General features: G+C 41.4%; 1 protein-coding gene across 1 annotated transcript in view; it reads right to left on the bottom strand.

The window, feature by feature from the left end:
• LOC126281637 (uncharacterized) overlaps nt 1-12,422 on the bottom strand; it is a 109,917-nt gene that overhangs the window by 33,523 nt on the left and 63,972 nt on the right. The window contains exon 3 of the mRNA XM_049980768.1: nt 409-483. Coding sequence (XP_049836725.1) covers nt 409-483 — 75 coding nt within the window. The remainder of the gene's footprint in view (nt 1-408; nt 484-12,422) is intronic.

Here is a 12,422-nt window from a genome sequence, read left to right as displayed (position 1 = left end):
CGAGATATCCCGTTTCCTACGCAGTCGCGTTAACCTCTGCGTCACCTGGACACAGCAATCTCTGTACGCCTCTCGGCTGACCCATACATATTCCCGCCTACCGCCACCTTTCCGCAGTCGCAGTCCATTCCCCTTGCTGGATACTTGTGGATTCGTTGCCTATCGAGGCGAACCAGTTATATGAACGCTTGGTGCCTGTTCTGTGGTGAATGTCCAAATTAGGCATAATTAATTAGAAAAAATTGGTTTATTTGTAGAAAATGTGGCTTTAAAATTGAGATACATTTACTTTTTACTAGTGGCCTTGCTTAAAACAAGATTAATACGAAATATCGTTGAATAATGATATGTCAGATGAATTTATTAGGTATTGATTTATAATGCAGACCAGTAAGGAGCAATACTTACGCAGATCGTCTTTCCTGAGCATATGCTTCCCCACACCGACCATCCAGACTGCAGCACGTCGCACGTTTGCCAACACTGTAACAAAATAGGAAAATGATTGGAAAATGCTAAAGTTATGTCCTGAAGTTATCTCTTAACTTTATTAGGAAAATAGTGACACCGAAAAATAAGTGCAGTAATAATCTATATCACTTAAGTAGCATGCTTCTGCAGATAAGAGTATATGGAACTGAAATAAATTTTGATGTCTGTCAGGAGCTAGCTGTGTTAGATGACGATCAGTTTGGCTTCAGCAAAGGTAAAGACACCAGTGAGGTAATTCTGACCTTGCGGTTAATAATGGAAGCAGGACTACAGAAAACTCAAGACACGTTCATGGGATTTGTAGACCTGGAAAAAGCGCTCGACAATATAAAATAGTTCAAGGGGTTCGAAATTCTGAGGAAAATAGGAGTAACTTATTGGGAGAGACACGTACTATACAATATGTAAAAGAGGTAAGAGGGAACGATAAGAATGAAAAACCAAGAACGAAGTGCTCGGATTAAAAGGATGTAAAACAGGTATGTCCTCTTTCGCCCCTACTTTTCAATCTATAAATCGAAGAAGCAATGACAGAAATAAAAGAAAATATTAAGAGTAAGATTAATATTCAAGGTGAAAGGATATCAATGATAATATTCACTGATGACATTGATATACTCAGTGCAAGTGAAGAGGAATGCTGAATGAGATTAACAATTTAACAAGTACAGAAGTTGGACTGAGAGTAAATTGAAGAAATGAGAACAACGAGAAACTTAACATCAGTAGTTATGGTCAAGAAGTAGATGAGGTTAAGGAATGCTGCTACCTAGAAAGTAAAGAATCAATGACGGACGGAGCAAGGAGGATATCAAAAGCAGCACTAGCAAAAAGGGCATTCCTGGCCAAGAGAAGTCTACTAGTATCAAACATAGGCCTTAATTTGTGGAATACATTTCTGAGAATGTACGTTTTGAGCACAGCATTCTATGGTAGCGAAATATGGACTATGGTAAAACCTATGCAGAAGAAAATCGAAGCATTTTGGATATGGTGCTATAGAAGGTCGTGGAAAATTAAGTGAACTGATAAGGTAATAAATGAGGAGGTCCGTTGGCGAATCGACGAGGAAAGAAATTTATGGAAACACTGACAATAAGAAGAGACAGGGTAATAGGACGTCTGTTAAGACATCTTGGAATTACTTCCATGGTATTAGAGGAACCTGGGGAAAAATTGTAGAAAACCTGGGGAAAAATTGTAGAAGAAGACAGAGACTGGAATATATCCAGCAAATAATTGAGGACTTAGGCTGCAAAGACTACTTTCAGATGAAGAGGTTGGCACAGGAGAGGAACTCGTGGCGAGCCAGATCAATCCAGTCAGAAGGTTTATGACTCAAAAAAAGCTAAACAGCTGAAGTTCAATGAAAACAGATGTTCGTCTTAAATCCTGATTGACTAGTGCTTGTTAAACGACAATGTGAGACGTTTCTTGCTGCGAACAATTGCGTTATCCTAATCCAGTTCAGGAAGAACGTATTTCGAAGTTGGATGTGCTTACTGATGAAAAAGCCATTAGAAACTGCTGACAAAGGTACGAACCTCTAACGATGCGGCACGAGCGCAAGGGCTGAATAGACCTACAAATGACAGCCTCACAGACTCTCACACCAGTCAGTCGGGTTTCAGGGTAGTCGTGCCAAACAAACATAGAACCGGTCATTGTCCACGACGCAGAGAGTAAAATTTTAATTTTAGAACATCGGTTATAAGTTATACATACTGCTGTGACTCACTAAGAAATGTGTGGTACTTGAGTCTTAATACAGAAGAAGCACATATGCGACACCGTTTCGGTATACGTGCGTTCTATTACTGCACTGAACAAAATCGTATACAAAATTGTCGCAAAAACCTTGGCCCAATGTTGTACAGATGGTGGATAGTTGTTGTTTGTTTTGAGATGAACAGTGCAATGAATGAGCAGTGTATTTAATGCTTGTGTCCATATACTACTTGTCTATCTTCCATCAACAGGAGTGATGCTAGTGAGATAAATAGTCGTCTGCGATACCTTCGCAAAGGGGTTTACTTCTGTTAACAGTTCATTACTGGTTGCTAAACCAGCATAAAATGCGCTTTGTGTGCTTTAGAATCGATACGCACCGATCATTAAAGCTCTCTGCTCTTAGTATCCTAGCAGCGGGTTTGCGGACGTCATGCGAGCCTCGGTGTCAGCACACGCGAGCTTATTTCGCCCGTTATGGAAGGCAGTGGAAAGTAAGCCTACCATTTCTTAAGAATTATTTCCTTCCTCTGCCTTCGTGATTTCGGGTTTGCTTTTTCAGTGTCGGTACATACCCCTTTTCTACTGCTTTGGTTTGTGGTTTCTGAACTGCCAGTACTTGCATACGGCGATGAAGCGGAGTACAAAGAAAAACGGTGGACACCTTTAGTGTATGACTTAAATGTTGGTGATCATTCGTGAAAACACTTCCTTTTTTTTAGTGAGGTTTTGCTACGGATATTGAATTTAGATTCTCACATGTAATGCTGTCTAGCTCTGAATAACGACTAAACGACTTTTATTTAGGCATTAGCCGCGCAATGTGGATCAGTATTCTGGATTACCAGTACAATTCGAGTTATTTTACGCTTTTTTCACAAAGACAAACGCCATTTAGATTTTAATGTTCATCGTTTTACGTGAGTTTTATTATGTATTTTGTTATTACTAACAAGAAGTTAATTTTTTAAAATTGTGTGCTTATTTTTTATAGCCTGTCTGTTGAAACTAGAAAGAGGTTAGCCTTTGAAAGAGTTTGTTCTCTCGTAAGTATTTGTGTTAAACTGGCACTACTATTACGGTGCAACAGTTAAAATCTAAAATAAGCTATGAATTATTTCTCTTGTAGTCATTTTGTATGTAGTAAAATTTTACTCTGTGTGTGTCTTAGAGAAACTAACAAGAGGGGCCGAGTGATATCTGGGTATAGTTCAAGTTAATATTGAGTGTGTTTGTTCCATGTCCCTGAATTGAAATTTTTCAAAGTATAAATTTTGATAAGAATAATTCTCTTGTTGTTGTTCTTGTTCAAAAACTTATGTGAGCTAAAATTTTAAAATTTCTTTAAATGTTTCATAATCTGAATTGTCGTTCTGATCGTGGCCTCTGTTAAACATTTTATTATGACTCGTTTTGTCTACGGTAAAATGTCGCTGAGGCAAGTAAATGTTATTAGAAAGGCTACTTTTTCTTTTATTTCAGTATCTTACCACTACCGTCTCTATGCTTCATGCTTCCTACGCTTTGAAAGAAGATTGGCACATAGTCGTGTGATGCATAGGTCGCCGGTTTATTCAGTCACTGACGGAACTTTGCACTCTCACTTTCCAAACGGGTACTTTTAAAATGCCGCAGAAGGCCTTGAATTTCTGAATAACCATCCGTTTGATGACTGCCTCCCTAGGCACGGCAAGTCAGTATCCAGGATGCTGAGGAACTCTTCCGAACGCCAGGTGTGTGTCAGCAGCCCCACCCCTCAGCCCCCAGAAACCACCCTCACTGCACGCAGAATGGGATCAGCCTGCAGCTGGCGGTCACTCCCTACAAATTTCCCCCTCACACACAAACTTCCAATTCAATTTCACGCTAGTATTCTCCGGACACCTCGTGTAAAAGTCTCCTTTCAGAACGTACCCCCTCGTATTTGTCATAAGCCACCCTCTGCTACCTGCAACCGTGACAGATTGCCGGATGATTACGCGGCCGACCGGTTCACTACAAAGGCCAGCTTTCGGGCTTTGTTTGCTTCTGATGGCGGCTGGCCTTCAGGGAGGCTGCCCGCCATCAGGAACCCTAATACTGTCTTCAGGAGCCCCGGGACGCCGCATTCACCGAGGCGTCGAAGGAGATGTGGAGGTAAGCGCGGGAGGTTCTTGCACAGTCGCGGCTAGCACTTCCAGCCTCTGAGGCAGTTTACGTTATAAGGAACATGTTAGAATATGTTCCAAAATGACTGAGATAATAACTGTCAACCTTTTTGTAACAGCCGATACTGAGTGACGTTTTTCAAACAGGTAGCTGGTAATGCTGGTTAGTTTTGTGTAGTATATGTCTGCTTCTACCGAGTGCAGCTTTTATTGGCTTCCAGCAGGCTAAAGATGCTGAGCGTAAGGAAGCCTTTCCAAATTCGACATGGCCTTCATGTTCCAGTGTTATGAAAGGACACGGTCCTCACCTACGTGGACAAAATAGGAAAGAGACGGGTCTGCAGTGTGTCACAATGGATATTTAGGATCCTCTGAGCATGTGATTCTCACGTGCCCGTTCCAAGTGGAGGCTAGGAGACATGACGGAAAGACGTTCCTCATTAAGAATGCTAACACATTCTAGTTAAGGAAAATAGTCACAGACACGATATTTAGAAATGAGCTAAACAAGACATTAGAGGCAGAAATACACATATAAGAGACAGTAACAGAAGAGAACGAGTGGCAGGAAATACACTAATAATGAGCGGGGTATGGGGACAGTGCCGAGCGTGCTGGAATGATCTCGCAAGTAGCGTGAAAACTCCAAGTGATCAGTTTAGGGCCTTGTTGTGTCGGATAATAAAAGCATATGGCTTTGTGGTTTAGTTTAATATAAACACGTTAGTTGTTGGTAATACTACAATAGTTTAAATTACAAATAATTGTGGGGATTCAGTGTTATTTGCCGGGTCACTCACAGCTGGACAATAAATTATAATCTGTAATACTTTACATTAGATGCATAGGCACATTATATAAGGGAAATGAACAGGTGGCTGAAATGTAATCTACGTCCCACTCAGCGAAGGCAAAGGTGAATATGTACAGGGGGAGCCGCAAATAGACGCTCAGCTAGAGAAATTTACGTATGAAGTAATGTAAGACATTTATTTCTTTTGTTTTGTTTCATTACTTTGTTCCATATTCATTCTAATTACCTTTTCTTCAAATGTATACTTATCGAAATGTTATATTATTTACTTTACTATCTTACTACGACATTATTAAAGTAAAAATATGCGCTATTATGAATAGAATTTCCTGAGTATTGTACAATCTGCTTCAGACAAACAGCTGGGTTCAATTAATGCAATAAGTAAATAAATAAATAAATATTTCGTTGTTTACAATGAAGATGAATCAAAAGAGTGGCTGAACATATAATCTCGAATGCCTGCCTCTGCATCTATTCTTCTTTTTATGTTTCAATGGACAAAGTTTAATACTAATGATTTCACAGTATTGAAGATGCCCTTTGGTCTCTGACATTGGCAGTTATACCCACCGTACTAAGAACATGCCAAGTTTGTTAAGATCTTTCTCTAGAGCACTGGATACGGCATCATTTCACCACCCAGCGAGGGTTTCACGAAAGATTAGATAAAATAACGGAGTGAATCGTGTCGTTTGTTTCAGTTCCTAAGACGTCCCGGGCTTCCTAATGGTGGTAGCTATATAAAATACTTTATCTCAAAATTCATCTTCGTTTCTTGAGGTTAATTCTGACGCGTTTTCCAACGTGTGCCTCGGATAGAACTGACAAAAATATGTTTCTTGCGAGATAACTGAGGGGAATAATAGGTCGGCAGGACACTCCGGCACTTTAGCATTTGACCATGCTAGAAAAAACTCCACAGCAGTCACCATTAAAAAAATATTTTAGTGAAATAGTTGACATTAATTATCTGTAACTAAACTGGTCCAAATTACGGAATATTGTGCACTAAAGACAGTTAACAGCTCACAATGTTTTGGCGAATTAAAATTTGAATAACGCGTGCTAAATATAAGTTATAGTGAGGGTGGCCGTGTCTGGCTCTCGTGTACAGGCCAGGAATCATCCCGCACTGGTCGTACCAACATGGCGTGTTCGCGGCTGAGTGCTATTTTCCCGACGGCGAATCTGTCATGCGCGTGCAACGGACCGTGCTGTCGTACGTGAACGCTGAGCGTCCCGAATTCAACTGCTGCTGAACACTCTGAAACCATGCGACTTGTGCATGTGGCACATAGGCCCCGACGTGGTATACGCAATCGCAACGCGCTCTAACGACGGCTGTCTGCCGTGTGTGGCTCGGCGATTACACTGTTCACGAAATAGACGGGCGTAAAATTCCCATATTAGCTCTATTAAAATATACTTTTCTCCCTTGTCCGTATGCTAGTCAGGCTGTTCTGTCTATACAATACATGAATAAAAATTTCAATAACCGTATCAGTGAAAATATAAGGCAAAAAGGAAAGTACCATGTCCCGACAGTAGCAGAATCTCTACAACTGATTTCAAAAACTTTAGAAGAAAAAAATGGCAAAATATCTTACTGCAAGTAGTGCAAAGTGTGCTGTTTATAAAGCCGATCGCACAAACTCTTAACAAATTCACCCCTCACCCCCCCCCCCCCCAAAAAAGAGAGCACTTACATTTACATTAACATCGAATATTGTAGTATATACTTATATTTAATTAATAAGAAAGTATCAGAGCCTATTAAGAACGGAAAGCTTCTAAAAAAATTTTTAGATGTAGAGGGACGCGCACCACCCAACACTTCAAAATCTCACTATAAATCAATGATGCTACTCATTGCGTTAAAGTTTCCAAAATGATGGAATGACCATATCTAGGTGGTTAGCATGGCCTGATAGCTTTACTTGTTACTATACTACTAATGTAAATTTATTTATAACAAATTGTAACCAGCACGATATATATTTCACGGATCATTAACATACCCTTGCTTTCTAATTGCATACTCTCATAATACGCAAGTTACAATAATTCTTTTACCACCAGTACGAAGTTTCTCGTCATTTTATTAGAACGAACAATTCAATTCACGGGGGATTTTCGAGAGCTCCTTAATTTGCTGGTGCTCAGAAATTCCATATACGCAGACGGGCTTCAACTGGAAGGCAATATGGTGCCTCACAACTCTGTAGCGACGGGAGATGGTGTACATGTGACGTAGGGGGCGTTCCGCCATCTCATTGGTCAACGTTCAAACGCACTTTCAGGATATCTGATATGCTAGGTATTACTCTGCACGTTCAGAAAGACCCCCCAACATGCTACTCCACGCTACGACGACAGAAACTCGGCACGCTCAAGACTCAACGTCTGGATGAGTGAGTGGTCAGTGTGCCGACAGCTTAAGTACTTCAAGATTCAGCCCGAATGTCCAATTACTGCTCGTGGAACTGGGTAAGAAACTTCCGTCCATCTGCCACTGCCTCGAATCCAAAGTCAACGGGCCGTCGGAAAATCGCCCGAACTCCCGAGATCATGGAACGTGTGCAAAGCACTTTGCAGGTAAGCCGTCGTTTGTTACGAAAACGCGTCCAAAAGTTCCCCATAAGGCATTTGGTAACGGCATGAGTTCCAAACGCATTTGAATCGAATGGGTGCCCAATCCGCCTGATTTAACAGTGCCAGACTTTTTCGTGTGGGGTTATGTGAATGTAGCAGTGTACTTCGACCGGCCGAGAAGCTTTTAAAAACTAAAAGATCTCATTCACGGTATAGTCTCTGGAATTCTTGCAGCGTTCACGAAAGGTGTGTTCAAAAACGGTGAAACATCTCGAGTATTGTGTAGCTGCGATTCTTCGTGATTTTTCCGATGTAGTATTTCACAAGTACACTTGAGTAAATGTTGTACCTCGTGTAAAATGTTCCACTTTGTTTCGCGAGGAGGAGGAGATCAATGTTTCACTTCCCTTCGACAACGAGTTCATTAGATAGGGAACGCAACCTCGGATTAGGGAAGGATGGGCAAGGAAATCAGCGGTGGCCTTTCAAAGGAAGCATCCGGCAATAGCCTGAAGCAAATTAGGGAAATCATTGAAAACGTAAATCAGGATGACTGAAAGGGGGTTTGAACCGTCTTCCTCCCGAATGCGAATCCGTTGGGCTAACCACTGCACCATCTAGCTCGGTCTTTATTTCGCGCTTAGTTTGTACGGTATTTATATATGAAATCGTAGACACATTGTGAAACACCCGGTAGTTGAACAATGATAGTACACTGCATCATTTAAAGAATTTATTATTTTGAATTTCTCTGAATTACTTTTGTTAGTTGTTAATATGATCACTGTAATGTAGCAGACATTATGAAAGTCCTTATAGTGCAGAACGTCTTTTTCCATTGATATAAGAAAAGGAGACGTGAAGGGACACAATAATAGAAATTTTGGACCATTACAACAGATAAAATCGAAGCTGGAGAGAGTAATTTAAGTGTCCAGAGAGAATGTAGAACAGCAGGTTCACCATATTTCACAGTCAGGTTTAGAAGAGTTAAAAAAGACAACCAGTTCGTAGAAGAAACTGAGGGTGATTACATTTCAATTCCTTCTGCCCGATCGACATTTCGACCCCTGTGCTGGGATCATCTTCACCAACTTCTGATTTTCACGGTTTACTAGACACAAAAGTATTCTTGGGAAGATCTTAGCAGATGGGTCGATATGTCGATCCAGTAGAAGAATGAAGCGGCTTGCCAACCTAAAACATTTTACTTGTAATGAAAACAGCCACGGAGACTTGCAGGCTTACGTAATTGCAAATATTTAATCTTGAATTATTCAAATCATTAGAATAGAAAGAGAGGAAAGAACACAGCTATGGGACACAGGAATGGATGAGATAAGAAAGTCAGAGAATGAAGCATTAAAGTGAGAGAAGGCAGTGGACATGAAATGAATGTGTTGGGGCGTTTTATGCAGTCCATAAATGGGTAAATTCTGAGAAGGACCTACTCGCCCTACGATACTGAAAATAAAAAAAGGTCAACGAATGTGAAAGGAGGCAGCAGCTACATTTGTTACACTGAGAGATGCAGAGGTTCCACTCAGAAAAATTCCAATAATTTTTCACCTGCCTTATATGTATCATGCCTGTCAATTGAGGTCGCCTATTCGTACATGACTCAGCGCGCGTGAGAACAGGCCATCGCTCTCCCCGAGACGCCTCCTGTGGGGAAGCACAAATCGTTGCCATCTGTAAATTACCTAGTTGGAAACGCAGCAAACGAGCGACTGCCGCTGCTATATCCGTTCTCTGACAGCGCGAAAAAAGAAAAAAAGTCCGCTCCGTAAAATACGTCCGCACCTCTCAACTTTCCCGGGGAGACACGAATGCTGCAAAACTGTGACTTCCCCGCTCCGTTCCCGGCGAGAGCAAGAGAGGACCAAAATGAGGTACGGCGACCAGAAATGCGATCATAACACGCATCTCCGACCTCCCCTGGAGACCGGCGGCACGGAAACGCGCGATCCCAGCGCCCCAGCACGGAGTTGCTGCCGCCAGGTCGCTTGGAAACGCGTTTCGGTCTTCCCCAGACTCTCGCGGGTCGATCGGTAACACCCTGCGGCGAAGCGACCGATGCTTTATATAAATTCCCGCCGACAGAGCGAGAACGAGAAATTATGCCTTCAGCCGCTGCCGGCCATAAAGCGTAAACAACGACTCGAACACGCGCGTGCGTGACAAATGTTTCCCGACGCACACACGCTATAAATGTAAATTATTGTTAAAGTGGGGCTACAAATCGAACTCCGGTCTCAGGGCACTGATTAATTCGTTGTCTTGTTCCAGGTTTATCTGCAGACCGCCGCGACAATAGAACTAGTGGGAGTGGTAATACGACAACCGTTCTCCTTGCGGTTACTGACATCTTCGGTGTAAAAGCGAGAAACTTAACTAGTCACGGATGTCCTTTTTCAGCCAACACGTTTCCGAAAGGCATGTCGTTCAACGCCACTATTTAGGAAAGTAGGAATCCACCACTTCTTAACACGGGAACGACTCTTGAGAAATGCAAAACTAAAGTGGCTTCTAACCACATTGTGTGCCTGTGGAATATGGGCACATTTGTGCTACAGGATTCGCAGTTTCCTGTCAGTATGGTCACAGTCAGCAGAAATTGATGGACTGTCATCGAGGAAAACGGAAGTGATACCTGATGTTCCTTAAGGGAGCGTTATAGGCCCTCTACTGTTACTAATCTATATAAACTATTTAGGAGACTATCTGAGTAGCCTACTTACGTTGTTTGCAGTTTCTGGTGACATTTACCGTCTAGCAAAGTCATCAGAAAAATCTAAACTAATTGCAAACTGATCTAGACAAGATATCTATAAGGTGCGGAAAGTGTTAACTGGAGTTAAATATTGAAAAGTGAGGAATCCGTTGAATTCCGTTTAGCGATAATTACAAAAATTTAACCTGTCACTTCAACTAATTACCTAGAAATTACAATTACGATAAACTTAAATTGGGGCCGTCGTGTCAGGGTAAGGCAAATCAAAGACTGCGATTTATTGCCAGAACACTTAGAAGATGCAACAAGTACTAAAAGGCTGTCTACACCACGGTTGTCCGTCATCTGCTAGAGTACTGCTGTGTAATATGGGATCCTTACCATATTGGATTGACGGACGACATCGGAAAAGCTTAAAGACGTTTTGTATTATCCTGAAACAGGAAAGAGAGTGTGGCAGTCATTAAAACAAATGCGATTGCGACGAGCGATTCTGACGAAATTTCATTCTTCAACGATCTCCTCCGAATGTGATAATATAATATTGACTTCCACCTTCTTGGGCAGTAATCACCATCGTAATAAAATAAATGAGAGTTCGCGCGCGTGTTAAAAGTGGATCGGTAGGGAAAAAGTGTGAAAGTGGTCCGATGAACCCTCTGCCAGGCACTTACGTGTTAATTCCAGAGTAGTCATGTAGACGTAGAAAGTACCGTAACATCGACTGGGGAAAGGATATAAAAGCAAGAAGGATATTAAGACCGCGAGACAGCTTCCATCGATAACAATACATGCCAGCATTCTAAATTTTTTGAACTGGTAACAGATGAATGCTGTTGTAGTTATCGTCGTCAAACCGGTTTTATGCAGCTCGCCACACTACTCTTTCTTTTGCAGTTCTCTGCTATCGACAAACATTTGGACATGCTCACTGTATCCACGCCTAGGTTTGCTTCTACAATTTGATCGACCACACTTCCCTCCATTACCAAATAGAATATTCCTTTATTCCTCATGATGAGTCCAATTAATTTTTTTTCGTGTTGTGCCTTAAAGTTATTTTTCCCCCGACTAGTTTCAATACCTCCTCATCACTTTTCGTCTACCTATCTAAACGTCGTCTGCATGCTTCTCTCGCACAGCATTACAGAAGTGCGTATTGTCTCCTTGTTGGAACTGTCTATGTTCCACGTTTCACTTCCGTACGGACCTACATTTCAAATATCTTCCGAAAAGATGTATTAACACTAAAATTAGTATTACATATTAACGCATTCCTCTTTTTCGAAAATTCTTTTGCTATTGTCAGTATGCATTTAACTTCTCTACCTCGTCCTACGACTTTGCCACCCGAAGGGCAAAACTCACCTACCACTTTAAATAAATCATTTATTATTACAATTCCTTCTTCATCGTTTGACTTAATTCAAATACATAGCATTATCCTTGTTTTGCTTTAGCTGATGTTCATTTTATCACCTCTTTTAACACACTATCCATTCACATGGTTCAAATGATCTGAGCACTATGGGACTTAACTACTGAGGTCATCAGTCCCCTAGAACTTAGAACTACTTATACCTAACTAACCTAAGGTCATCACACACATCCATGCCCGAGACAGGATTCGAACCTGCGACCGTAGCGGCTCTATCCATTCCGTTCAACTGTTTTCCAAGTTCTTTGCTGTCTCTTGACAGAATACGAAGTCATTTGCTGATCTCAAAATTTTATTTCCTGTACCAGGATTTCAAATTTGTTTCTAAATTTTTCCTTGGTTTCCTATAGTGCTTACTCGCTGTACATATTGAATAACACTGAATGTTGACAAAAAACCATTATCACTCCGTTCTCATCCAGTATTGTCCTTTCGCCCCTTTCGACTCGTATAACTGCAGTCTAGCTTCTGCAC

Source organism: Schistocerca gregaria, chromosome 7 (assembly GCF_023897955.1).
Source record: "Schistocerca gregaria isolate iqSchGreg1 chromosome 7, iqSchGreg1.2, whole genome shotgun sequence".
Classification (NCBI taxonomy): Eukaryota; Metazoa; Arthropoda; class Insecta; order Orthoptera; family Acrididae; genus Schistocerca; species Schistocerca gregaria.
The sequence above is the reverse complement of the archived record's forward strand: the minus strand, read 5'-3'. Positions and strand labels throughout refer to the sequence as shown.